Raw genomic sequence first — 26629 nt, 5'->3', positions numbered from 1 at the left:
GGGATCTCGGGAGGGCGGGTGCTCTAGGGTGCAGGCCCCCAAGTTGGAGCAGCAGCAACGCGTCCTGCCCGCAGGCAGCACGGCCGGAGCCGGCTGGCAAACCCCACCCTGGGGGTGCCCAGACACAGCTGCCCAGGGATGGGAGGTCACTACAGCACCAGCTCCCGGGCCAGGCCTGAGCTCTGCCAGGCACTGGGGCTATGCTGGTGTGACGAACTGGAACTGTTCTTGCTGGGGTGTGTAAATGCTGACAGGCAAGTGTGGCTAAAATGGTCTGCATTGCGGGATGGGAGTCTGCCCAAGGGAACATACCTGAGCTTGTAACATGAGAACCCAGGAGGGGGTTGGAGGTCAGGTGACTCCGGGGCCCGGGAAACTGAACAAAGGCTGTGGGAGGGGTCGCTGAAGGCAGAGTGTTGGAAGCGGGCTGGAGAGATGGCTGGGAGGCAGAGATGGCTCTGACCCCCCCAAAGGGGGGGGCTGGGATGCCCTGGGACCCCAAGCTGGACCTAACTGAGGGGGGCCCTGTTGTCTGTGCCTGCAAGACCTGTCTTGGACTGTATTCCTGTCATCCAAATAAACCTTCTGCTTTACTGGCTGGCTGAGAGTCATGGTGAATCGCAGGAAGCCGGGGGTGCAGGGCCCTGAGTCCCCCAATACTCCGTGACAGCTGGGCGCCACCATCGTCAAGGGGCTGCCGGCTCGGGGGCAGCGGCACGGACCCAGCGCCCTCCCCCATCCCACAGGAACGAGGCTCTGTGCCTCACTCCCCACCTTGCCCTGGGCTCCCCGTAGGGCTGCAGTGCCCCCCAAGGGCCAGCCCCTTCCACGCCCCACCCCCATACCTTCCTGTCACCGTCCCCACCGCCAGCACGGAGCCGTTGGGATGGAAGCCAGCCGAGCGGGCCGCATCCTGGGGGGCAGAGAGAGACCGGTTCACTCCAGGCCTAGGAGAACTGCAGCCAATGCCCCACCATCACTCTGTGGGACCCTCCCAGCCGGTGGGCCCCCCCAATCCGCTCACCTCGATGGCTTTGCTCCACAGCGGCCGGCGGGTGGCCACGCTCCACAGATGAACCTGCCTGTCCTGGCCGCAGGTCAGGAACTGGTCCAGGCTGGGGTGGGTGGCCAGGCCCCAGAGCTCCTCTGTGTGACCCTGGGGAGAGATGGGCCTGCTGAGTGCCCAGCCCTTCCCACCCAGGGCTCCCTGGGACTCAGCAAGGTGAGCATAAATCCCCCTCAGAGATGGGGATAGAACCCAGGAGTCCTGGCCCCCTCCCAGACCTGGATAGAACCCAGGTGTCCTGACTCCACAAACCGGGTCGCAACTGTTTTCTATGTGTCCTGTGTATGTCACTATGGCTGTGACCCCCACCTTGCCCCGCTCCCAAGCGCTCACCCCCACACCCAAGGCCCTCATAAGCCCTCCCCTCCTCCTAGGTGACCATAGAATCACAGAAGTGTAGGGCAGGAAGGGACCTTGAGTGGACAACTAGTCCATCCCCCTGCACTCACGGCAGGACCATGTAATAACTCGCCCGCCCCTGCCAGCTGCTCGTCCAATCTGCTCTTAAAAACCTCCAGGGACAGAGATTCCAACCCTCCCTCGGCGATTTGTTCCAGGGCTTAGCTACCCTGACAGGAACTTGTACACAAACCGCCCTGGCTGCAAGTTAAGCCCATTGCTTCTTGTCCTGTCCTCAGAGGTTAACGAGAACAATTTTCACCCTCCTCCTTGTAACAACCTTTTATGTACTTGAAACTGTTATGTCCCCGCTCAGTCTTCTCTTCTCCAGACTAAACAAACCCAGTTCGTTCAGTCTTCCCTCATAGGTCATGTTTTCTAGACCTTTCATCATGGACTCTCTCCAATTCGTCCACATCTTTCCTGAAATGTGGCGCCCAGGACTGGAACAATACTCCAGCTGAGGCCTAAGCAGCGCGGAGTAGAGCGGAAGAATTGCTTCTCTTACAACATTGCTGCTAATACATACCAGAATATTTGCTTTTTTTGCAAGTGTTACAGTGTTGACTCATATTTAGCTTGTGATCCACTAAGGCCCCCAGATCCCTTTCCGCAGTACTCCTTCCTAGGCCCTCATTTCCCATTTTGTATGTGTGCAACTGATTGTTCCTTCCCAAGTGGAGCACTTTGCATTTGTCCTTATTGAATTTCATCCTATTTACTTCAGACCATTTCTCCAGTTTGTCCAGATCATTTTGAATTTGGATCCTATCCTCCAAAGCACTTGCAACCCCTCCCAGCTTGGTATCGTCCGCAAACTTTATAAGTGGACTCTCTATGCCATTATCTAAACCATCGATGAAGATTTTGAACAGAACCGGGCCCAGAACCGATCCCTGCAGGACCCCACTCATTATGTCCTTCCAGCATGACTGTGAACCACCGATAACTACTCTCTGGGAACAATTTTCCAACCAGTTATGCACCCACCTTATAGTAGCTACATCTAGGTTGTATTTCCCTAGTTTGCTTATGAGGCCATCATGTGAGACTCTATCAAAAGCCTTACTAAAGTCAAGCTATACCATAGCTACCGCTCTCCCCACCTCATCCACAAGGCTTGTTACACTGTCAAAGAAAGCTATCCAGTTGTTCGGATACAATTTGTTCTTGACAAAGCCATGCTGACGAAGTGGGGGGTTTCTTCTTTTCTGTGGAGTTTCAATGGTTTGCATGCAGAGGGAGTGGGACTCAGTTTCCCTGGGGGTTACTGGTTTAACGAGGTGAGGGGAGAAGGAGTTTGTTGTTACAGAGGACCGGAGAGGGAACTTGGGACCCCAGCCGATGGCTTGGAGGATGGATACCCCAGCAACCGGTGACCCGGAGGCCCAGCTTAGGAGACACAGCTGGTTCTGGCCAGTGGGCGGACAATGGGCTGCAGAGTGAGGACCCAGTGACCGAACCAGCCGGTTCCAGCCAGAGGACAGAAGCGAGGAGAGGCGGCCCCGGTTTACGACCCTGTTTACCTGGAGAGAAGACAACAGACAGAGGCGGGGCCTGGGGCCGGTGATCTCAGATGCCCAGCTGGGAAGCAGGGGGGCTCTGGGCTGGAGAGGGGGAGCAGGCAGAGCCCACCTGGATGCAGAGAGACTGGGATGTGCTGGGCTGAGGGAGGCCAGGCCTGAGGCCCTGAGAGTTTCCTGTGCTGTGTTCAACTCTCAATAAGACCTCCTGTTTTATGCTGGCTGAGAGTCACTCCGGTCTAGACAACAGGGTTGCATCAACCCCTTCGGGAGTGGAGGCCTGGGGGGTCCAGAGCGAGTGCACTCCCTAAGGGGGCCCATGGCAAGAAACAGGTGTGCTAAGGCTCTGAGAGGTGCGGCTCCAGAAGGTGGAGGGGCCTGACCCCGAGAGAGAGTGGACCCCCGAGAAGGGCTGTTGCACTGAAAGGGGCACCCCCCACGGACCGCATGGGGCCAAGAGTGGGCACGATCTATGAGTCCGTGACAACTTATCACCTTATTATCTTCTAGGTGTTTGCAAATTGATTGTTGGCTTATTTGCTCCATTCTCGAAGTTAAGCTGACTGGTCTGTAATTCCCTGGGATGTCTTCATTCCCCTTTCTGTCGATGGACACCATACTTGCCCTTTTCCAGTTCTCTGGAATCTCTCCCGTCTTCCATGAGGCTTTGAAGATAATCGCTAATCTCCTTAGTCAGATCATGGAGTATTCTAGGCATCCCCTACCCGCGTTTGCTCCCCACAGCCTGATGCCTCCAGGAACCAGGCTCAGGATGTGGCATGTGACCCCCAGTATCCAGACCCCAAAGCGCAGAGAGCCCCACCCGCACCCTGCCAACTGAGAAGGCAGAGGGAGGGGCTGAGCCAGCACAGAGCTCTTCTTTTGGCTGTCAGGGAAGTCTCAGCACCATTTGTCCTGCCCCAGACTCCTACTCCAGGCCATGGCAGGGCATCCTGCATGGGGGGCGGATATGGATACCTGCGCGGGTGTGGGGTGGGGATGGGTACCTGTGTGTGTGCGGGGAGGGGATGGATACCTGCGGGGGGGGGGGGGGGGGGAAATGGATACCTGCTTGGGTGGGGATGGGTACCTGTGGGGGGTGGAGGTGGGGATGGGTACCTGGGGGAGGGAGGGAGAGGGAGAGGGGATGGGTACCTGCAAGGGGGAGAGGGGGAAGGAATAGGTATGTTGAAGTTGGAATTTTCTGTAAACTTTTAGTATGAATACTGTGTGTGCCTCAGTTTCCCCCTATGCTGCACTGTAACCAAGGGGTCAAGAAAGGGCTGGTTTCTCTTGGTAGTGGCCTAGAGATACAGGTGTGAATGGCGCCTGGCTGTCTCAGGTTGGGGGCCCGGGTTAATGGAGAGTCCCCGAAGACAATAGTCCATCCAATCAGCGGGACACTTGGTACCTAGCAACTAACGACCATGGAGGGCTCCCCCTACGCAGAAAGTTAGCCAGGTTTGAGCAGCGGGGAACGGGAGGGGCCAGGTGGGACGGGCCTGGGAACTTGAACAAAGATGACACGGAGGGACAGGCTAGGAGCGAAGTGGGTCACACTGCTCTGCTGGGCTCTAGGCTGACCACAATGGGCCTGGCGGTAACTTTTTTCTCTCGACTGACCAAACACTTCCTATGCTGGGGTCCAGTCGACTAATACAGCCAGCTGTTTAGACAACGCTGTCTGAGCATCCCTGCAGATGAGTGAGGGGCGTTGCTCCCTAAGATTGTACAACTGTCCCTCAGGGTCTGCCTCAGTGGGTTTGGCTGAGTAGATCTCACAGTGGGAAGCACAGGGGCTGGTGGCCCAGGTCCAGCCTAGGGAGGTGGTCACACCGCGGAGCCTGCTCTGGAGGAAGAGTGAGACCACTGAAGGGTGCCAGAGCACCATCCCTGCTGATCCATGACTGGTGGTGGCAGTAGTGGGATGCTGAATACACAAGAAGCCGTTTGCAGTAAGTGACGTACAGCAGTAAAACAAGGGCAGTTAAAGGAAATGGCGTAGAACCATCGCCCTAAGGACATCACAACCCAGGCAGGGAGACAGGGTTAGGCGTTGGGATGCTCAACAAGGAACGGCTGATTGCACAGCTGGAGAAGGACGATGGGTCCACGAAGCAGGTTCCAGACCCCAAGCGGGTCTGAGAGCGGCGGAGGCAGCAGCCGGGCAGTGACACAGACAGCGGCTGAGGCGGCAGCAGGATGTCCTCGAGACCTGGTTCCCCATCCAGATCTTATGATCTGGCTTCCCACTGACAGATCTGAAGTGGTGGGAGCTGGAGCTGAGAGGGAAGGTGCTGTAGGACCCAGAAGAGCAGGGACTGGAGATAGAGGAGTGAGAGCAAGTGGGAAAGGCCCCGGGATGCCAACTCCACAAGGAGCCTAGATACCACATTGTTGCCCCAGTTTAGTGGTGGTGGTGGGGGGAGCATGATATAGATGCCGACCTCCCTGCCTGCCTTTGCCCGGGCCTGTGATCTGAACCCGGCTGTCTCACCCCTCCCTCAGCCCCAGAGCCATATGGGGGGATGGGGTGGAGACTGGGGACGGTTCAAACAGGCTCCACTGGAATGGACCCTGCGGCATGGAGGAGGTGGTTTCGGGGCGTGCAAAGACACCTACAGAGAAGCTGGAAGAATCTCTCCGCAGCAGGGGCCCCCAGGCTGGAAGAGCCGGATAACCTGGCTGGGTTGGAGCTGTGCAGTAAGATCTGTCCCCACGAGCTTAAACCGTGGCTAGTGGACAGGGAGCCGAAGGATCTGCCCAGTGCTGGCTGGCTGGCAGAGGAGGGGGAGGGTAGCAGGGCCGGGTATGGAAAGAGACCCAAAGGGGACTGGCCTGAGCATGGGTCTGGGGAAGGGGAGCCAACAGTGGCATCCCAGGAGGGGGACTCGGGGAAAGCCACAGCTGGGGGAGTATCCGGGGGGGGGAGGGGTCAGACCTCCTCCAAGGGACCTCCCTGACCTGAGGGTAATATCTGCAGGCGGACAGGGTGTAAGTGGGCCAAATGCCCACGGCTGGTTTGGCCAGGACAGAGACTGAGTCACACTCCGTCAGCCCAGGCAGGCAGCCTGCAGCTCAAACCCCCAGAGTGAGCGACGTGTGACTGAGCGTGGGGAGGAAGCCGTGACCCAGGCAGCCCCTGGGGCACAGACAGGCTCCCACTCCACGTGTCCGGCTGTACTCCCCCGGGCTCAGACACACCCGAGTGGGCGCGGTCGGCGGGGGAGACATTCATGGGGTGGAGAGGTGCTGGGACAGAGAGACCCCTGCTCAAGCCCTGTGCAGCGTGACCCCACCCGACGCTGAAGGGCTGGGACCTGGGGCGAAGGAGCCAAACGTGAAGCCGTTCGCCCTCAGATCCCCGAGGCTCAGGAAGGATGGGGGGGGGGAGGGGGCTGGTCCTTGGGCCTCTCCAAGATATCAGGTGTGATGCCCTTGAGGGAATGACTGTGTCACTCTAAGACAGGATCCAGGCCCAGCTTCTGAGTCACGCCAGCCAGGTGAGATGCAGCTATCCCTGAGGGAGGGGGGATTTTCCCCCTGGCTCAGGGCACCTGCCGGTCTGTAACCAGACACCTGGATCCGGTCCCCGCCCAGCTCCACACCGCAGAGGTGAGCCACACCCCAGTTCCCAGGAGACCCCAGCTGAACCTGGGCACACGCAGGCGGGGCAGGGGGCAGCCAAACCGGTTTGCCTTGTCCACGGGTGAGAGAAGCAGCTGGAAGGCTGTGGCCGGGGAATCCCAGCCCTCCAGAAGTGTGGGGGAGATGAGAGGACTCTGCCCTGGGGGTGAGGGCAACAGGTTACCCCAAGAGGGGAGACGGGCACCTTGCATATGAGCAGCCCTGGGGTTGGGACCCAGGACCAAAGGGAGGCATGCCCATGGGGGGAGGGATAGCTCAGTGATTTGAGCATTGGCCTGCTAAACCCAGCGTTGTGCGTTCAATCCTTGAGGGGGCCATTTAGGGAACTGGGGTAAAAAACTGTCTGGGGATTGGTCCTGCTTTGAGCAAGGGGTTGGACTAGATGATCTCCTGAGGTCCCTTCCAATCCTGATATTCTATGATTCTATGATGTTGGGGAGCCCCCGGCATCCTGGCCTCACCAGCCCCTGGGACAGCAGAGCCCCAGAGATACGGCTGGGGCAAGGAGTCCCACCCCAGCTGCCCCCGAGACAGCTGGCACATGGCGGAACAGGGGTCACTGCTCTCCTTGCTCCCTGGCAGATGAGGGGGGCAGGGAGTGGCAGGACCCCAGACCAGTTTCAAACCCGAAAGGTCCTGGCAGTGCAGCTACCCGGGGTGGGGGAAGGTGGGGCTGAACTTCCCCAGGTCCCTGCCTGAAGCGATCCCGATCAGTTCGCTCTCGAAGCGGGAAATGATGTGACCAAGTGGGAATTTTCTGCAAACATTTGGTATGAATATGTGCGTGCCTCAGTTTCCCCCCATGCTGCATTGTCACCGAGGGGGTGGGAACGGGCTGGTTACTCTCGGTGGAGGCCTAGAGATGCAGGTATGAATGGTGCCGGGCTGTCTGGGGGCCCTGGTCAATGGAGAGTCCCCGAAGGCAATGCCCAATCCAATCAGCAGGACATTTCCTACCTAGCACCTACTGACCATGGAGGCCCCCCACTGCAGGACCCCAGCCTGCTTTGAGCAGCTGGGAACAAAGGACTGAGAAGAGGCCAGGTGGGACGTCTGGAAACGTGACCAAAGATGACACACAAAGGGGGTCGCACGGCTTGGCCGGGCTTGGGGCTGGTCGGGACGGGCCAGGCTGTAACTTTCTCCTCTCTGCTGACCAAGGACTTTCTACGCTGGGGCCAGTTGCCTAATAACCCTGCCCGCGCCCGCGCTGTACGAGTCTCCCTCAGGGTCTGCCTCAGTGGGTCTCGCTGAGCGGAGCTCACAGTGGGGCTGGCGGCCCAGGGGTCCGGCCTAGAGAGGCGGTGAAGCCGCGGGGCCTGCCCGAGAGAAAGAGTGAGACCGCGGGGGTCCGGCGCATTGATGGGGCCTCCCAGAGACTGTTCCAAAGCTGGGGCCAGAGCCCCCACCCTTTGGGTCCGTAATGATGAGGACTTGCATGGGGGGAGGGGAACCGGCATGGGAGAGGGGGGAGGGGTACCTGCACCAGGGAGGAGAAGCCGGTGGCCAGCGAGCCCTGCAGCACAGAGTTGCGGGTCGTCCCCACGAAGAGGGTGTCATCTTTGCCTTCTGCGATGGTGCGCACGGGCCCGAAGCTCTCTGGGACCTGGGGGAGGGGAGGGCACTGAGCCACGGGCATAGCTGGGGATAGAACCCAGGTGTCCTGGCTCCCAGTCCTGCCCCCGCTCCCCGCTCCAACCCACCAGACCCCACTCCCCTCCCAGAGCTCGAGGCAGAACCCTGGAGTCCTGGCTCCCAGCCCCCACCTGCTCTAACCCACTAGCCCCCCACTCCCCTCCCAGAGCTGGGGAGGGAACCCAGGAGTCCTGGCTCCCAGCCTCCCCCAGCCCAAGCTGGGGAGAGAACCCAGGAGTCCTGGCTCCTGGGATTCTGCCCACCCTCCCTCCTGCCCCGTGGTGCCTGCGTGGCAGCAGAACACTGCACCCCCGAAGGGGACCCTTGAGCGGGGGCAGTAGCTGCTCCCTCCCACTGACCCCCCTCACCTCATTCTCCTGCAGCTTCTGGTAGTCGCGCCCCCAGAGCACGACCCGGCGGTCCTTGCCGCCGCCCGAGACGATGGTGCCATTGCGCAGCACACACAGCCCGAAGACGCCACCCTCGTGGGCCCCCAGCACCGCCTGGCTGATCCGGTTCCCCCCTGCCGGCAAGGGCACAGTCAGCAGGGAGACCCCCTGCTGGGACCCACCACGCCCCCACCCCTGCAGGCCCCCCATCGCCCTGCTGGGACCCACCACACCCCGCCCCTGCAGGACCCCCCATGTCCCCGCCCCTGCAGGCCCCCCCCCGCTGGGACCCACCACGCCCACGCCCCTGCTGGACCCCCCCCCCCACTAGGATCCACGCGCCCCTCCCCCACCCGTGACCCAACGCCCTCCTTCCCCCAGCCTTGCAGGGGGAGAGGCAGCTGTAATTTAGGGTCCCCAAGGGGTGGTTACAGGGTCACTTGTGCTGCTATGACTCCAGCCCCCCCCCCCCCCCCCCCCCCCATCCATCCAAATCCAGATGCTCTTTCTGGTAGCTCCTCCCACCTGGAATTCTCCCTCCCCCAGCCAGTCCCCTGCCCTGGGCAGCTCCCACTGCCCCCCACCCCTCCCGGCGCTGACCTTTGCCCCAGATGTAGAGGTTGCCCCCGGAGTCCCCGGTGACCACGTCCCCATTCTCGGTGAAGGCCACGCACAGCACGTACTTGGGCTTCTCGTGTTTCTGGGGGAGGAGGAGGAAAACGCAGGTGACCCACCTGTAACCGGCCTCTGCGGGCTTGGAACCGAGTCGGAACTGACCAGCAACGGGTGGGCCCCTCTGCCAAACCCAGCCCTGATGCACGTCTTGTCTAGTGGGAACCGTATCCCACACGGCAGCCTGGCCAAGCTCGATAAGGGGGCTGTGCTGCCGGTGTAGCTGTCCCTCTAACCAGTGAACTCAGAGAGGAGCAGGAGCTGAATGCCACACTGCCCGAGAACACTCTTCGGTGCAAAGCCCGACCTGTCTAGCTAGGAAACAGCCTGACCCTTCAAAGCACCTGTCATAAACATACAGCTAAGGGTAGCATAAAATTCTTCCTTTGCCTGTAAAGGGTTAAGAAGCTCAAGTAACCTGGTGGGCACCTGACCAAAAGGACCAATGCGGGGAGAAGATACTTTCAAATCTGTGGGGGAAGGTTTTTGTTTTGTGCTCTCTTTGTGTGTTCTCTCCGGGACAGCGAGGAACCAGGGCAGGGAAAATACATCCCCTAAAGCCGTACCTGAACTAAAGGCCTCTAAGATTACAAATTGTAAGTAATAGGAAGGAAATGCGTTAGATCATCTTTTGTTTTAGCTAGTGAATTTTCCCTGTGCTAAGAGAGAGGTTTATCCCTGTTTTTGTCATTTTAAAGTTTTGCCTAGAGGGGAAATCCTCCGTGTTTTGAATCTTTTTGTTACCCTGTAAAGTTATCTTCCATCCTGACTTTACAGAGGTGATTCTTTTAGCTTTTTTTCAATAAACTTCTTTTAGGAACCTGCTTGTTTTTCAGTGTCCTAAAGACCCAGGGGGGTTGATCTGTGCTCACTTTGTAACCAATTGGTTAGGATATTATTCTCAAGCCTCCCCAGGAAAGGGGGTGTAGGGGCTTGGGGGGATATTTTGGGGGAGATAGGGATCCAAGTGGCCCTCCCTGAATCTTTGTTTAAATCACTTGGTGGTGGCAGTAGTACTCATCCAAGGACGTGGCAGTAGTACTCATCCAAGGACAAGGACGGATTTGTGCCTTGGGGAAGTTTTTAACCTAAGCTGGTAGACATAAAGACATAAGCTTAGGGGGTCTTTCATGCGGGTCCCCACATCTATACCCCAGAGTTCAGAGTGGGGAGAGAACCCTGACAGCATCCGTATATGAAATGACCTGAATTCTACCTAGAGAATAGGAAGAGTGCTCTTTCCGCATCCACAGAGCGTGATCTAAAACCCCCTTCACTGGTACGAGGTTTAGGAGAAAACCCAGGTAAGGTTACACTTTGATTAACCCGGAAATCCAAAGCTGCCTTCAGAAGGGATGTAGGATGTGGTCTATGCTTTGTCTGGGGAGTGCACCATCAATGCATGCAGAACAAGGAGCAATGGTCTCAAGTTGCAGTGGGGGAGGTTTAGGTTGGATATTAGGGAAAAAAATTTCACTAGGAGGGTGGTGAAGCACTGGAATGGGTTAGCTAAGGAGGTGGTGGAATCTCCATCCTTAGAGGTTTTTAAGGCCCAGCTTGACAAAGCCCTGGCTGGGATGATTTAGTTGGTGTTGGTCCTGCTTGGAGCAGGGGATTGGACTAGATGATCTCCTGAGGTCTCTTCCAACCCAGATATTCTGATTCTATGCAGCTCACTGATTCTCCTGGTGGAAGCAATTGCTCGTATAAAGGCTGTCTTGGTAGAAAGATGAAACAGGGAACAACCATAACGGCTCACACGGGGGAGACGTGAGCCGAGTTAATACTCAATTCAGCTTCCACGTAGGGACAGGAGGATAAATATTCAATAAACCTTCTACAACGTCCCTCACCAGCTTGTGTGAGAACATGGATTTACCCTGAAGAGGAATATGGACTGATGCAAAAACTGCTAGATGTACTTTCACAGGAGAAAGATAAAAGGGAGTCTACGCGCAACAGGTATTCTAAGATCAATTGAACATGGGTTGAAACTGGGTCCACATTTCTATTAGCTGCCTGTATAACAAATCTTTCCCATTTAAAGTCATAACTTCTCCTAGTACCGGGTTTTCCAGCACTAATGAGAATTCACTGGCCCTCAATGGAACATAACCTTTCTAGGTCCCTCAAAGTCCTATCGCCCTGGCTGTTAGATGTATGATTTGAGATCTAGGGATAGGACTCTCCTCTCCTGTCGGAGTAGGTCCGCTGACAACTGCAGCATTGTGTATTTGCCGTTGGCTAAGTGGAGTAGCTTGGGGTACCACTATTGTCCCCATCACGCTGCAGCAATCAAGATCATCCAGGCAGAATCCTGTGTCCTTCTCTCTAGAACTTTGGGAACTGGGGGGAGATGCAGACACAAGACCTTTCCCCCAATCTAAGAAGAACCGATTTGCCAATGATTGTCTGTCCAGACCCGCTCTTGAGCAAAAACGGGGTCATTTCTTATTGAGTCTGGTGGCAAACAGAGCAATGTCCAGAAATCTCCAATCGTTGAAGATACGCCAAAATACTGAATCCTTTAGCGATCAGAGTACTTAGAGAGGTGATAGTCTCCTGTGAGAAGGATCCTGAAAAGGCACGGGACGCATGAGGAAGGCTGCAAGGAGGAAGTGATTTGAACGGGATGGTATAGCCTTCCCTCGCTGTATCTAATGCCATCTGTCCGACGTGACAGCTGTCCATGCATTGTCAAAACCATAGGTGGGACCTTCTGACTTTGCTTCAAAGCTCTCAACTAACACATCAAACCTGTGTCCTGTTGTTCAATAGGGAAGATGTGACTGAGGAAATCTTTGTTCTCAAAAGGGGTTTGCAGGGTTTCTTTCTATCTTGGTTCTAAAAAGACATTCACTGTTGACAGTAAGGCTGTCTCCTCTGATTCGGGCAAGAGGAAGATGGTGAGATATGTTGCCTGTGATACATGCACTTGAGTGTAGACATTCTCCTTCTATAAGGAGGTAGAAGTTCTTATTTTCCTGTGGATCAAGTCTCTCTCAGTCTTGCCACTGTCTCATCTGTTTTTGCACCAAATATGCCATCCCCTGCAAAGGGTAAGTCCTTTGTTTTATATCAAATGGGACAGAAGATGAACATAACTAAGGATGTCTTCACAGAGCTACTGCAGATGCCACCGAAGTGGAAGTAGTATCAGAGACACGAAATGATCATACCCTAAGAACATCTTTGGCCTCGTTTTGGCCCTCCTTAATAGGGGCTGATGTTAATTTCCTCTGCCATTCTGGTAAATGTTCAATAGACTTCTGCTCCCATAACTGAAACTGACACCGAGCCATTACGGCTTGGTAGCTAGCTATGCGCGTGTTTAAGGATGCAGGAAGAAAATGATTTTTTGCCCAGCGTCTCCAATTTCCCCCCCGTCTTTATCCATGGAGGTGGAAAGTTGAAAACCTTGATCTAGACTTTCAAGAGCTGCTGCTATAACCAAAGAGTCGGGCTGAGGATGCACATGCAAACAAGAAAATCCCTCATTGGGGATAGGACATAATTTGTGGCCTTTCCAGAAACTGGTTGGCATGAAGATGGTCTGGGCCAAAGGGACTTTGCCAGTTGCCAGAGCCCTTCTACTACAGGCAAGGAGGCTGTAGCCTTGGCAGTAGGTGTGGGACTCAGTTTCCCTGGGTGTTACTGGTTTAATGAGGTGGTGGGAGAGGGCGTTTGTTGTTACAGAGGGCTGGCGAATGGCCCGGAAAATGGATACCCCAGCGACTGGTGACCTGCTGACCAGGAGGCCCAGCTCCATCCGGTTCTGGCCAGTGGGAGGACAATGGGATGTGAAGAGAGGACCCCAGTGACTTGACCAGCTGGTTCCAGCCAGAGGGGAAACAAAGGATGGATGAGAGGAGAGGCTGGGAGGAGAGGAGGCCCAGACAGCCTGTTTACCTGGGACAGAAGACAAAGGACAGAGGCAGGACCTGGGGGACGGTGGTATTGGCTGCCCAACTGGAAGGAGGGGGTCCTGGACTGGAAGGAGGGAGCAGCCAGAGCCCACCCGGAGGCTGGACAGACCTAGATGTCCTGTGCTGCGGGAAGCCAGGCCTGAGGCCTGAAGAGTTTCCTATGCTGGGTTCAGATGCTCAATAAACGCTCCTGTGTTACGCTGGCTGAGAGTCACTCCAATCTAGAGATCAGGGTTGCATTATTCCCTCTAGGAGTGGAGGCCCCGGGGGTCCAGAGCGAGTGGACTCCCTGAGGGGGCCCACAGCGAGAGACAGGCGTGCTGAGGGCTCAGAGAGTGCGGTTCCAGGAGGCAGAGGGGCCTACGGCTTAACCTCCGAGAGAGAATGGATCCCCGAGAAGGGCTGTCGCACTGAAGGGGGCTCCCCCCAGGGACTGCACGGAGCCAAGAGAGAGCACGAGTCCTGTGAGTCCGTGACAGTAGGACCCAGAATATTGAAAACTCCATGGCACGTCTCCTCAAATGCTACTGATGCCATCCTACCAACCAATTCGTCAAACTGAATTGCAGCCTCAGAGGGAGACAATGCTGTCGCTACTCCAACGTTGTCATCAGCTGAGCCCCTCTGCGTCTGAGTATGACGTCGCATTCAAAGTCACCCCGTGGAGATCTCTCCTGGGAATCCTCTTCCGAGAATACCTCCTGGTCTGGGCTGGAGGGGCTGTGACGAAGTGGGGGATTTTCTTAGCGTTTTGCATGAATACTGTGTGTGTCTGATTCCCCGTGTGCTGCGTGTTTAACGAGGTGGTGGGAGAGGGTTTGTTGTTGCAAAGGACCAGGTGTGATCTTGCCTAGCAGCCAGGACCTCAGACGATGGCCTGGAGATTGGGGACCCCAGCAACTGCTGACCGGGAGGCCCACCCAGCTTGGGAGTCAGCTGGTTCTGACCAGTGGGACGACAGTGGGCTGAGAAGAGAGGACCTCGGTGGCCAGTTTCAGCCAATGGGGAAACAAAAGATGGAAGAAGAGGCCCAGGCGGCCTGTTTACCTGGGACCGAAGACAAAGGCAGATGGGGGGGATGCTCGGCTGGAAGGAGGGGGCTTCTGGACTGGGAACAGAGAGAGCAGCCAGAGCCCATGGGATGGAGACAGACCCAGTTGGACTGGGCTGAGGGTTGCTAGGCCCCAGGGCCCTGAGAACTTCCTGTGCTAGGTTCAGTCGTTCAATAAATCCTTCTGTTTTACGCTGGCTGAGCGTCACTGCAGGCAGAGAACAGGGTTGCATTATTTCCTCTGGCGTGGAGGCCCTGGGGGTCCAGAGCACGTGGACTCCCGGAGGGGCCCACGGCAGAGACAGGTGTGCTGAGGGCTGTTCCAGGAGGCGGCGGAGCCAGGGCTTAACCCCCAAGAGTGGGCTCCCAAGAAGTGCTGTCACACTGAAGGGGGTTCCTCCCATACGGAGCTGAGAGAGCCCAGGCCTGTGAGTCTGTGACATGTTCTGTAACTCTGAACCGAATGGCCTAGATCTACAGACTGCTTTCTGGCACCGGAAAGTCCGGCCTTCTAGTCTGGTAAGGGGAGAGAGAGGAGGAGTTGGCCAGTGCGACTAGGCCATCCAAGGAGGCACAGGCCAATCCTGCCAACTTCCCCAGTAGGACACGCTGGCAATCCGGTATTACCTCATGCACAAAAACTTCACTTGGGGAAAGACCATCTCTTCGGCATGAGCACGCAATCTCGTTCCCTGTCCGACAGCGGATCCAATCCTGAAGCCGATAGCATCGGTGAACACTGCGATGTAGGGATCCTAACCACAGAACGGAGGAGAAAAGGTCCTCTCCCGGCGACCCAGGAAGGGTTCGAGGCAGTGGCGGTAATAACCCCGGAGACCTCTCTCTCGGCACCTCTCGTCTCGGTCTTTTGGCCGGCAGGAAATACAATCTGATTGGATCTGAAGAGGGGTGATGAATTTAAGCCATAACCTTTATCATTGGCTTTGTCCAACCAGATCTGAAAATCTCTACTGAGTCTTCAGACTTTGGATCTGTGAAATGTGAGTGATCCGAGGAGCTGCTGGGAACGGAGGGAGACGCTCCGAGGATCCACCGGTCGCTTGTCCAGACCCGGGCCAGTGGGGAATGTACCGAGGTTAAAGCCAGATTTGAGGATGAGCTGGGGCTACAGCCTGGCACCGAGCCAAGCTCCTGTTCTGATCCGGAAGGTTTCTTGGGTCCGGACATGGTCAGAGCCGATTCTAGTCTCCTATTCTTAGCCTCAGATCCCTTAGAGCTATCGGGTCCCAAAGCATTCGTGACCGAGGCCTCTTGTCACGCAAGAGCCTGCCGTGTGTTCTGCCTCCCGCTCCTGGCACGAGGAGCGAACGTGCTGCACACCTGACAGCCTGCCGGGAAGTGATTTTCACGCCAGCATTTCAGGCGCCAGGCGTGGGCGTTAGAAGATGGGAAGACCATGGGACATGATGAACGTTTCTTAAACCCTGCTTCTTCGCAGGGACCTGCCTCGCCCAGCTTGGGGCAAACACCCCCCGGCCTGGGACCAGGGACCTGCCCCCCAGGCCAGGACCCCCAAGTCCCCATTATCAGGGGACTTGACACCCCCCCAAAAAAAAACCCATTACTAGGACACAGGCCTCAGTACCCCCTGACCTCCAACCTTGAGGGCACAGAAACTGAACCCCCTCACCCCTCACAAGGGCAAAGGCCTCCCAACTCCCTCTGGCGCAGCCCTAGTGGCCCCCCCAATTCCCAGCCCCGGCTCAGCTCCCCCGGGCCCCCTCACCTCGAAGATGCCCTGCCGTTTGCTCAAGCTGCCCTTGTCCAGGCTCCAGAAGTAGAGGTGCGACTTCCCGCAGGTGATGAGCAGCGTCGGCTCCGTGGGGTGGAAGGTGGCGGCCAGGACCGACTCGTTTGAGCACTGCGGGGGAGAGCGAGCGTGAGGGGGGGCGGGTGCCGGGGGAACGTGGGGGGAGATCTCGGGGGGGGGGGGGGGGAGTTACCTTGACATCAGCGATTTTCTGCTCCTTCTGCCAGTCCCACACAGACAGCACATGCTCGTTGGACTCATCGACGGCACACAGCAGGCCCCCGCCGTTCTGCGGAGAGGTGGGGGGCTCAGGTGGGGGTCACCCCCCACTGTACAGATGCCCCCTGCCTGCTGACCCCCCCACTGTGCACATAGCCCCCCATGCCCTGTGCCCCCCCCACCCTGAGCCCTCTGACCCCCTCAACGCTCCCCTCATTCTCCTGTCCCAGCCACTCCCAGCCTTCAGACCCAGCCCCCTTCCCTGCTGGGCGGCGGGGGGGAAGAGTGCAATTGGATCATTGGCTCCCTTTTCAAGGGGGGGAAGGGCTGGCTCAGTAGGGTGGGGGAATCCTCCCCCCCTCTAGTGCAAGGCAGTTGCCCCTTGTGTCCCCCCAGGACCCTGCAACCAGGAGACTCACCCAGGCGAGCACCAGCTCCCCCCTACCAGGACTGAGAGGACAGAAGGGAGCCCCCGCCCCCCACTCCTTGCACCCTAGAACCCCCCAGCCCAACAGACTCCTCCTGCACCCCCAGAACCCCTAGCCCCATGCATCCCCTGTAGCGCAATGCAGTCCCTTGCACCCCAAGACAGGGGGCAGAGGGAAAGGGACCGCCTGATGGGGCAGGCCATGGGAGGGGCCTGTGAGGGGGGAGTGGTGAAGGGGCCAAAGAGAAGGGTCAGGGGAGGTTGAGGGGGAGGTGAGAGGGCACAGCGGAGGTGATGGGGCAGATAATAGGTGAGGGGGCGGGGCCATGTAACTGGCAAAGGAGGCGGGGCCAGGTCACCGGCGAAGGGGGCGGGGCCAGGTCACTTACGGACTTTGAGAATCCCACGCAGCTCACGGCTCGGTCGAAGGCCCCCAGGCCCAGCACGTGCAGCGTGTTCAGGCTGACCGAGTCCCAGACCCGCACGTGGGGCAGTAGCGGCTGCAGGAGAAGCCGGGGTGGGGGAGACCATCAGCCTGGCCCAGCCCCGGCGCTGCTCACTGGGGGCGGGATCAAATCCCCCCAGCAGCCGCTGGGCCTGGGGAGACACCCCCGGGAGACCCCTCCCCCCATCCAGCCCCCTCCCCCACAGCCCAGAGAGCCTGGGGTCTCCCCCTTTGCTATTGCCACCTCCATAACTCCACACCCAGGGACTGGCATTTTCCTGGCACGACCCCCACTTCCCCATAGGCATCTGCCCTGTCCCCATTGCAGACCCATGGTGCCCCCCATCTCCTCACCTTGCCGTCCTTGGATGTCCCGGCCACCTGCCCGGTTGCTATGGTTACCATGTCGGGGTGCACAGCCAGGCTAGGAGAGAGAGGAGCAAGTTCAGGCCACACAAGTGACACGAACTGCTGGGTCTCAGCTCTCCATGGGCGCGGGGGCAGCTCTCCCTCCCCCGCCATCCGACCCACTTTGGGGCAAGACGAATGGGGGGGGGCAGGGATTGAAGTTCTGTCCTCCCCTTCCCCTTCATTTGCTACCCCTAATGCCCTGAGGGGCTGCTTGGGGGTGGGGGTGGGACACGGGGCCTTTCCCCTCTAGGGGGCGCTGGCTCTGATCCAGGACAGAGCCATCTGCTGCCTGTGACACCTCCCCCCCGCAGCACATCCCCACACCGGGGCCCTCCAAGGAATGGCTCACCGGGGGCCCCCCCTCACCACTTAATGTCGTCGTTGTGGCCCAGGTAGTGGCGCTGCCGCTGCTCCTCCACGCTGTACAGCACGGCCACGGCTGCCACGAAATAGACGATCTCCCCCGTGGGCAGCAGGAAGAGGTTGGCCCGGCAGTCGCGGCCCCGGTACCCGTAGCTGGGGCGACGGGTCAAGGAAAAGAGGGGGAGGTGGCTCCCCATCCCCTCTGCCCACCCTGCACCGTTGGGATCTTCAGGCTGCGGCCAATAACCCTGCAGCCCCCTCAACTACATGAGAGGAAGAAACTGAGGCACCAAGTGATGCCCCTTCCCAGTCACCCAGGAGTCCTGACTCCCAGCCCCCCTGCTCTAACCACTAGCCCCCACTCCCCTCCCAGAACCAGGGATAGAACCAGGAGTCCTGGCTCCCAGCCCCCTGCTCTAACCACTAGCCCCCACTCCCCTCCCAGAACCAGGGATAGAACCAGGAGTCCTGGCTCCCAGCCCCCTGCTCTAACCACTAGCCCCCACTCCCCTCCCAGAACCAGGGACAAAACCAGGCGTGCTGGTTCCCAGCCCCCTCTCCCCCCCCCTCTAACCACTAGCCCCCACTCCCCTCCCAGAGCCAGAGATAGAACCCAGGAGTCCTGGCTCCCAGTCCAGTGACAATCGTTAAACTCTGTTTGCCGCCCCGGGCTATCCGGCAGGCATCACAAAGCACGTGGCCCCTGGTTATACTGGTGTAACCAGTCAAACGTTTCTGTATAAACAGGGCTCTAGGGATCACAAAAGTTTTGCTTAAAAAAATGTCATTTCAAACTTGTGGTTGTTCCCCCCGCCCGCCCCCGTGGAGCCAGCCATGGGGCCCAATCCACCCTTCCGTAGTGGGGGGGTGGCACCGCCAGAGGCACTGGCTGGCAGCCCCCCAAGCCGCGGGCCAGGGCTCGCAAGCGGCGGATACACCCAGTCCAGCTTCAGCTTCTTGGGTGGCAGCTCCAGCTTGGTGTCCAGGCTGTAGGTGGCGACGAGGGCATCGGGGACGTACATGGGGACGGGACGGCCCCGCAGGAACATCTTCACGTAGCCATCCTCTGCGTAAGGACAGGGCTGGTTGGGGCGTGGGGGGCGGGGAGGGAGCCACTGCCCCTGCCCCCCGGCACCAATCTACCTGTCCCCCACGTCCTGCAGCCAGCCCCCTGCGCACCGCTCCCCACCGTCCCACACAATCCAGGGCACAATCTCCTCCCCACACCTGTTCATCAGGGGCCTCCCCATCCTGCCCCCTCCCAGCTGCCCCATAACTCCCCCCCCCGCCTCCCCCTGCCCAGCCCTTTCCCAGCGTGCACGGGGCACCCACTCACCAGCGCTGAAGGTGGCCTCCTTGGGTTTGCTGCAGGCGAGAACCGAAGATATTACATCCAGGAACCCTGACTGGCACCCCATGACACCACCCCCTCCCCCCACCAGCAGGGAGCGGCGTCCCCACCCCCAACCTGGCGTGGGCCATGTCCTCTGCATTCGGGGCCAGCAGAGCTGGGGATCAGGACGCCCCAAAACACCCACGGCCACCTCCCTCAGGCCTCTGGTGGCCAATGCAAGAGTGTGGGGGGGCCCCCTCTTACTAGGGGGCTCAGCTAGCCTGTCCCAGAGATCCCTCCCCCGCCCCACAGACGCGCCCATCCCCCCTGTGGCCAGGATGGAAACTCCCAGCAGAGAAGGGGTTAAGGCTCCGGGCACAGGGCGGTTCTGCCCATCTGCCGCAGCTTTTATCTTTTATCTTCCCCGGCCAGCCCCACAACTCTTCCCCCACTGGGCCAGCCTGCCCCTCCCCCCTTCCCCAGCCAGCCCCACAACTCTTCCCCACTGGGCCAGCCCGCCCCTCCCCCCTTCCCCAGCCAGCCCCACAACTCTTCCCCCACTGCGCCAGCCTGCCCCTCCCCCCTTCCCCTGCCAGCCCCACAACTCTTCCCCCACTGCGCCAGCCTGCCCCTCCCCCCTTCCCCGGCCAGCCCCACAACTCTTCCCCCACTGCGCCAGCCTGCCCCTCCCCCCTTCCCCGGCCAGCCCCACAACTCTTCCCCCACTGCGCCAGCCTGCCCCTCCCCCCTTCCCCGGCCAGCCCCACAACTCTTCCCCACTGCGCTAGCCTGCCCCTCCCCCCTTCCCCTGCCAGCCCCACAACTCTTCCCCACTGCGCTAGCCTGCCCCTCCCCCCTTCCCCTGCCAGCCCCACAACTCTTCCCCCACTGCGCCAGCCTGCCCCTCCCCCCTTCCCCGGCCAGCCCCACAACTCTTCCCCCACTGCGCCAGCCTGCCCCTCCCCCCTTCCCCGGCCAGCCCCACAACTCTTCCCCCACTGCGCTAGCCTGCCCCTCCCCCCTTTCCAGGCAGCCCTACAACTCCTCCCCACTGTGCCAGCCAGCCCCACAACTCTTCCCCCACTGCGCCAGCCTGCCCCTCCTCGCTTCCCCTGCCAGCCCCACAACTCTTCCACACTGCGCTAGCCTGCCCTTCCCCCCTTCCCCAGCCAGCCCCACAACTCTTCCCCCACTGCGCTAGCCTGCCCCTCCCCCCTTTCCAGGCAGCCCCACAACTCTTCCCCACTGCGCCAGACAGCCCCTCCCCCTTCCCCAGCCAGCCCCACAACCCTTTCTCACTGTGCCAGCCTGCCCCTCCCTCCTTCCCCAGCCAGCCCCACAACTCTTTCCCCACTGTGCCAGCCTGCCCCTCCCCCAGCCAGCCCCACAACTCTTTCCCCACTGTGTCAGCCTGCCCCTCCCCCAGCCAGCCCCACAACTCTTTCCCCCACTGCGTCAGCCTGCCCCTCCCCCAGCCAGCCCCACAACTCTTCCCCCACTGCGCCAGCCAGCCCAGCCCAGCCCCTTCCCCTGGCACCTTCCAGTCCCAGTGCCCCTCCCCCGCCCTGTTGCACCACCTGCCCCATCCCCATTACACAAGCCTGTGTCATTGCCCCTCTTCTGCCCCACCAGCCTGCCCCCAAGATCCTGACTGTGCCAGCCAGCCCCATAGCCCCTCCCCCACTGCACCCAACTGCCCCACATCATCAACTCCCCCCCTGCACCAGCCTGCCCCACCCACCAGTCTATCCCATCAGCCTGTCCCCCTGATCCCCATTGCACCAGCCGGCCCTTCCCTGCTGCACCAGCTTGCTGCTCTCTCAGCCAGGCCCCCCCTCCCCACCTGCCCCACTTCCCCTGGGCACCCTGCACCGCTCCCGACCCCGGCAGTCTCTGGAGAGACGCATTGGGGCCAGACCCCGCTGCACCCCGGGGGGGGGGGACAGGAGGCTGAACTCCAACGATGGGGGGACGTGGCTCCCTACAGGCTGCAGCGGCACCCCGGGGGGGCTGACCCCGCCCGGGACAGGGAAAAGGGCGAGCCCGGGGGCCCATCAAGGAAGCGCGGGTAGGCGGGGGGCGGGGGGGTTACCTGGGGCTGGCCCCGGCCCCTGCCGCTGCCCTTCGCATGGTGCCGGCTGCGCTGTGCTGGGGTCCCGGGCTGCGGGGCGGGGCTGCGGGCCCGGCGCTTCCCGGACGGGCCGAGTCCGGCTCCACCCCCGGGAGGCTGGACGGGAGCCCCGGCGCGGTCCCTCCTCCCGGCCCGGCTGCAGGGCGGAATGAGTCCCCCCCTTCCCCCCAGCGCCGGGACCCCGAGTCCCCCCAGCACCCGGGTCCCCCCCCAGCTCCGGGACCCCGAGTCCCGCCAGCACCCGGGTCCCCGAGTCCCCCCAGCACCAGCCCCCCCCCCAGCACCCGGGTCCCATCCAAATCCGTCCTCTCCAGCGCCTGGCCTCCCAGTCCCCCCCTCCCCAGTACCAGGGCCCCGAGTTCCCCCAGTACCTGGCCTCCCAGAGTCCCAGTCCCCCCTCGCCCCCCAGCCCTCCCTAGCACCCAGCGCCTGGGTCCCCCCCAGTTCCTGGATCCTGCACTCCCCCGCAGCACCTGGACCCCAAGTCCTCCCCCAGCCCGCAGGTCCCCCCCAATCCCCTGGTCCCCCCCAGTGCTCGGCCTCCCAGTCCCTCAGTCCTCCCCAGTGCCCGGATCCTGAGTCACCACCAGCACCCAACCCCCCCACACACACCTCTCCCCCCCACTTCCAGTGCCCAGATCCAGAATCAGCCCCAGCCCCTCACAACCCCAGTACACCAGTGCCTGGCCCCTCACAACCCCAGTGCCCCAGCACCTGGCCCCTGACTCACCACCAGTCCTGGACCCCCATGCCCGGACTTAGTCACCCCCAGTGCCAGCCCCCCCCCACATGAAGTCACCCCCAGCCTCCAGTGCCAGCCCTCCAGTGCTGGACCCCCATGTCCTGAATCACCCCCAGTTTTCAGATCCTCTGCTTCCTGTGTCACCCCAGGCCTCCCCCCGTGCCCGATCCCCACGCTCCAGGTCACCCCCAGTGCCAGCCCCCCAGTGCCGGCCTGAGTCACCCCAAGTGCTAGCCCTCTAATGCCAGGGATTCTGCTCCCCAAGGAATCCTGACCCCCTCCCAAACATGCACCCCTGCCCCTCCCATAGTGCCGGCCTGCCCACATTGCCAGTGACCCCCAGACCCTCCCTACTTCTCTGGACACTCCTAGCAGCAACCCCCCAGTGCTGGGCCCCACCTTCCTGTCCCTCCTGTAGTGCCAGGTTCCCAGGCCCCCAGCCACACAGTGTCAGGCCCCCCACACCCATGAGTCACCCCCAGGCCTTCAGACATCCCTAGGGCCAACCCCCCAGTGCCAAGTCTTCCTGGCTCACCCTCAACCCCCCATCCCTGAATCACCCCTCCCAGAAACCCTCCAATGCTAGGTCCCCAGCACCTTCAGATACCCTTTCTAGACACCTCCGGTGCTGGACCACCCAACTCCCAGGGCCCCCAGCTCCCCTCAGCCTTAAGTCACCCAAGGGCTGGACCCCCAACCCACTGAGCACCCTTAGGCCCCTCCTAACCCCCACAAAGGGCCCCTGCCACCATGCCTCCAACTCCCCCAGAGTCACACTGGGGCCTGAACCCCAACGCACCCCAGCATCCCCAGAGCCACCTCAATGCTGAGCTCCCCCAGTCTGATGGTGGGGCCTGGTACCCCACCCGCACATTATGCCCTGAACCTGCCCCCCAACACGAACACCAGAGCCAACCTGGCACTGGGTCCCAGCCGCCCCCCTGGACTGCCCCAGCTCGGGGGGCTTCACAGAGTCCCGGGAGCGGTTTCTCTCAACCCCGTCTGGCTGGGTTGCCCCAGGGCCCATCCCTCTGAGCCTGGCCCACCCCAGTATCCCGAGCTCAGGCGGGGCCTGGCTCCCAACCCCAGTTCCACCCTAGAGCCTGGCTCCGAGCCGCGGGCCTGGCCTGGGGCTCTCCCTCTCCGACCGCTCACAGCCCTGCTGGACGGCCTGGGTGCCACTTGGTGACTGGCTGGCTGCCCACCCTGTACTGGAGCCTGCCCCAGTGCAGCCTGGCCTGCCCAGTGCCCCATCCCAGCCCCACCGGGGGGCTCTGGGAGACAGGCCTGACTGAACCACCCACTTGCCACTGAACCGCTTCCAGGGACAGGCTAGTGCCCTCTGGGAGCCCTAGGAAGGGGCAGGGGGCCCTGCAGCAGGATGGGGGGGGGCTGTCCCCAAAGGGTCTCTCTGGGCATCAGGGCTAGTGCAGCGCGGCTTGGCGCCCTCTAGTGGCCGCAATCCGTGTCTGGCCACACTGGGGCCCGATCCTGTAGCTCCGGCGCAGGGCCTCAAGCCGTCAGATCCTGAGGTCGCAGGTTTGGTTCCCGCCGCATGGTCCAGCAGCGCCGGCGGTTCCTTGGGCGCAGCGCCATGGCACAGCCAGGTCCTAGCGCGGCCAGGAGGAAGCCCAGCCGGCACTGCCGCCAATAGCAAGGAGGACGCAGGGCTCAGAGCACGGGTAGGAGCCTGGTGGAGGGGGGTGCGGCAGGGGTGCAGGAGGAAGGGTGGGGTCTGAGACACGTACCCTTCACGCTGCCCGCTGCAGGAGCTGCTGGACGAGGTGGTGCGGCTCCTCTGCTCTCTGAAACAGTCGCGTCTGAGCGCGGCCGGCCGCTCCAGGGAGGGGCACCTGTGCCCGCTGCAGGAGAGAGAGCATCAGCCAGCCAGAAGGGGGCCAGCCAGGGGGTGGGGGGCAGCCAGCCAGACAGCAGGGGGCACAGGATATGAGCGTGCAAGAGGCACGGTGGGGGGAGCGAGTGGAACAGGAGGGGTGAGGGGTGGGCTGAGTACCGGGATGGGGCCGGAGCCCCGTGTCATTGCTGGGGGGTTGCACAGAGGGTCAAGCTGGGCATTTAATTTCCCAGTGCACCACTCCCCTGCCCCCCCATTACATCTGTGAAGGCGCCGCCCCGTCTGTGTGTGACCAGGCAGCAGGGTCCATGGTGGGACCCTCCCACCCCCCAGGAGTGATGGAGGAGCAGTGGGTGCAGCAGGAGAGCAGGCGGCACGAAGCAGGACGTGAGCCCGAGGCTGCTGGCCCCGGGGGGTGCGACGGAAGCCATGCCACAGCGACGGGGGGCCTGGGCACGTCAGCGCTGACAGACGGAGACACCCCCCCCTCCCCAGCTACACACGACCCCAGAGCCCACACAGCAACCTGCCCCCCCCAACACGGGCCGGACACACGGACACACAGACAGCCCCAGCCCAGGTCCCCAGACACACACTGCAGAGATACAGACCCTCCAAAGCTGCTACAGCCCCCCCATGCTGTACGTATACAGGCACCCAGCGCCCCCTGTGCCTGCCTGGGTCCCAGCTACACCCCAGCATCCGACACGTGCACCCCCGCTCGGCAGCCCTTTGTGAGTGAAGAGCCCCCAAGCAGCCGGCTGGCGCCAGGCGGCATTAACCCCCGGAGTACCGGGCGCTGGGTAGCGGGGACGGGGAAGCCGGTGAAACCTAATTTCCCTCCCACCTGGGGCTGGGGCTGAGACGGAGAGCACGGGGAAACGCAGGCCCAGCCAGGGTCACACAGGATCTGGCCCTCAGGGACTCGCACGCCGGCTGTGCTGGGAGAGAGCAGCAGGAGCAGCTGTTGCTGTGGAGGATTTGGGACCCAATCCTGCCCCCACCAACTTGGGGGGGGGGGGGGGCGGATCGGCGCTGCTCACCCCAGTGGGAGCAGGACAGGATGCCAGCTGGGGTTGTCGCCCCCCGCTTGCTGCAGCACCGCTCACGGGCCTGGGCGCCTGGAGCTGCTCGGTCGGTTCTAGGCCCGTTAGCGGCTGGCCCAGCCCTGCTGCTGCTGCTCCCAGGGGAGCGATGCAGGATGGGTCTGGCGAGACGGGGAGACCTGCCAACAGCATCTTCCCCCCACAGCCGTTGGGTGCTCCCAGTGTCTGAGCCCTCATCTGCCCAGCCAAACCCCAGCACCTATACTGCAGCCCCCAGCCCCGCCCACTGGGCCACGCTGTAACCCCCTACCCCTGACCACTGGGCCATGCTCCAGCCCCCAGCCCCGCCCACTGGGCCACGCTGCAGCCCCCAGCCCCGCCCACTGGGCCACGCTGTAACCCCTTACCCCTGACCACTGGGCCACGCTCCAGCCCCCAGTTCCAACCAATGGGCCACGCTGTAACCCCCAGCCCCGCCTACTGGGCCACGCTGCAGCCCCCAGCTCCACCCACTGGCCATGCTGCAGCCCCCTACCCCCGCCCACTGGGCCACGCTGCAGCCCCCTACCCCTGACCACTGGACCATGCTGCAGCCCCAAGCCCCGCCCACTGGGCCATGCGCAGCCCCTAGCCCCACACACTGGGCCATGCTGCAGCCCCTAGCCCTGCCCACTGCGCCACGCTGCAGCCCCCTAGCCCCGCCCACTGGGTCACACGGCAGCTCCTAAACCCTGCCCCATGTTGTACCACAGCCCTGTAGCACTGCCCACTGGTCCATACTCGAGCCCCTAGCCCTGCCCCTAGCCCCCATCTCTGGGGCTGTACTACAGCTCCCCCTTCCCCAGCTGCCCAGTGTCCCAAGGGGCCTCCCAGTCCAGGAGGGGAGCGTGACTTCCGCCCCAGCAGCCATCCTGCGTCTCAGCCCCCCACCCTCCAGCGCAGGGTGGGCTGGGCCCAGCGCCTACCTCCTCGCGGCACCGTGGGCCGGCTCTCTCTTGGGGGACGACGGGGAGGTGGAGTAGCCCCCGGATCTCTTCTGCGGCAGGATCCCGTTGCTGAGGGTGGGCTTGGAGGGCAGCCACTTGAGCAGCTGGCACACTGCGGGGGTGGGGAGACAGAGTGGGGGGTGGGGGGTCACTGCTCAGAGCCTCAGCCCCGCCGGCCCCCCGACTGCCGGGGAGCTCTTTCCGCAGCCTCCGTTGTTCCCAATGGCGGAGGGGTGGGAAGGGACCCCCAGGAGGTGGCCCTGCTTCCGCCCCGGGCTCCCTGGGGGGCTGGCCCCTCCCTGCTGGCTCAGCCCCACAGGCTGTGATGGGAGACACTTGGCTGGGCTCACCCGACAGCCCCCCCCCCCACTGCCAGCATGGCCTCAGCCCCAGGGTGCTAGGTGTGGGGAGCGAAGGCAGCACAAGGAGCCCTTCCTCCTTCTACAGCAGGAGGGGTCCAGGCTGGGACCTCGGGAGCGGGGGGCTACCACCAGCTGTGGGGCTGTCAGAGCCGCCCTCCGGGTCTGCCTGTGGATCTGAGGTGTGAGGGAGGGCACGCACCTTTGTCCGGGCCCCAGGGGGCTCCGTGGG

The 26629-nt window shown here is 61.3% G+C and overlaps 1 protein-coding gene across 2 annotated transcripts in view; it reads right to left on the bottom strand.

The window, feature by feature from the left end:
- The window catches only part of EML2 (EMAP like 2), a 42264-nt gene that overhangs the window by 3917 nt on the left and 11718 nt on the right, over nucleotides 1-26629 (bottom strand). The window contains exons 3-16 of one of the 2 annotated variants that reach the window (XM_065571689.1): nucleotides 26018-26150; nucleotides 23900-24013; nucleotides 19282-19310; nucleotides 18882-19011; nucleotides 17949-18098; nucleotides 17526-17595; nucleotides 17116-17226; nucleotides 16274-16369; nucleotides 16057-16191; nucleotides 9261-9360; nucleotides 8640-8794; nucleotides 8117-8242; nucleotides 1025-1156; nucleotides 846-913 (exon numbers count right to left, since the gene is read on the bottom strand). In XM_065571689.1, coding sequence (XP_065427761.1) covers nucleotides 846-913; nucleotides 1025-1156; nucleotides 8117-8242; nucleotides 8640-8794; nucleotides 9261-9360; nucleotides 16057-16191; nucleotides 16274-16369; nucleotides 17116-17226; nucleotides 17526-17595; nucleotides 17949-18098; nucleotides 18882-19011; nucleotides 19282-19310; nucleotides 23900-24013; nucleotides 26018-26150 — 1549 coding nt within the window. Of the gene's footprint in view, nucleotides 1-845; nucleotides 914-1024; nucleotides 1157-8116; nucleotides 8243-8639; nucleotides 8795-9260; nucleotides 9361-16056; nucleotides 16192-16273; nucleotides 16370-17115; nucleotides 17227-17525; nucleotides 17596-17948; nucleotides 18099-18881; nucleotides 19012-19281; nucleotides 19311-21370; nucleotides 21501-23899; nucleotides 24014-26017; nucleotides 26151-26629 lie in introns of those variants that run through there. The other variant, XM_065571690.1, reaches the window with a different exon arrangement.

Source organism: Chrysemys picta, chromosome 17 (genome assembly GCF_011386835.1).
Source record: "Chrysemys picta bellii isolate R12L10 chromosome 17, ASM1138683v2, whole genome shotgun sequence".
In the NCBI taxonomy this organism is placed as follows: domain Eukaryota; kingdom Metazoa; phylum Chordata; order Testudines; family Emydidae; genus Chrysemys; species Chrysemys picta.
Note: the sequence above shows the minus strand (reverse complement) of the source record. Positions and strands in the feature narration are given on the sequence as shown.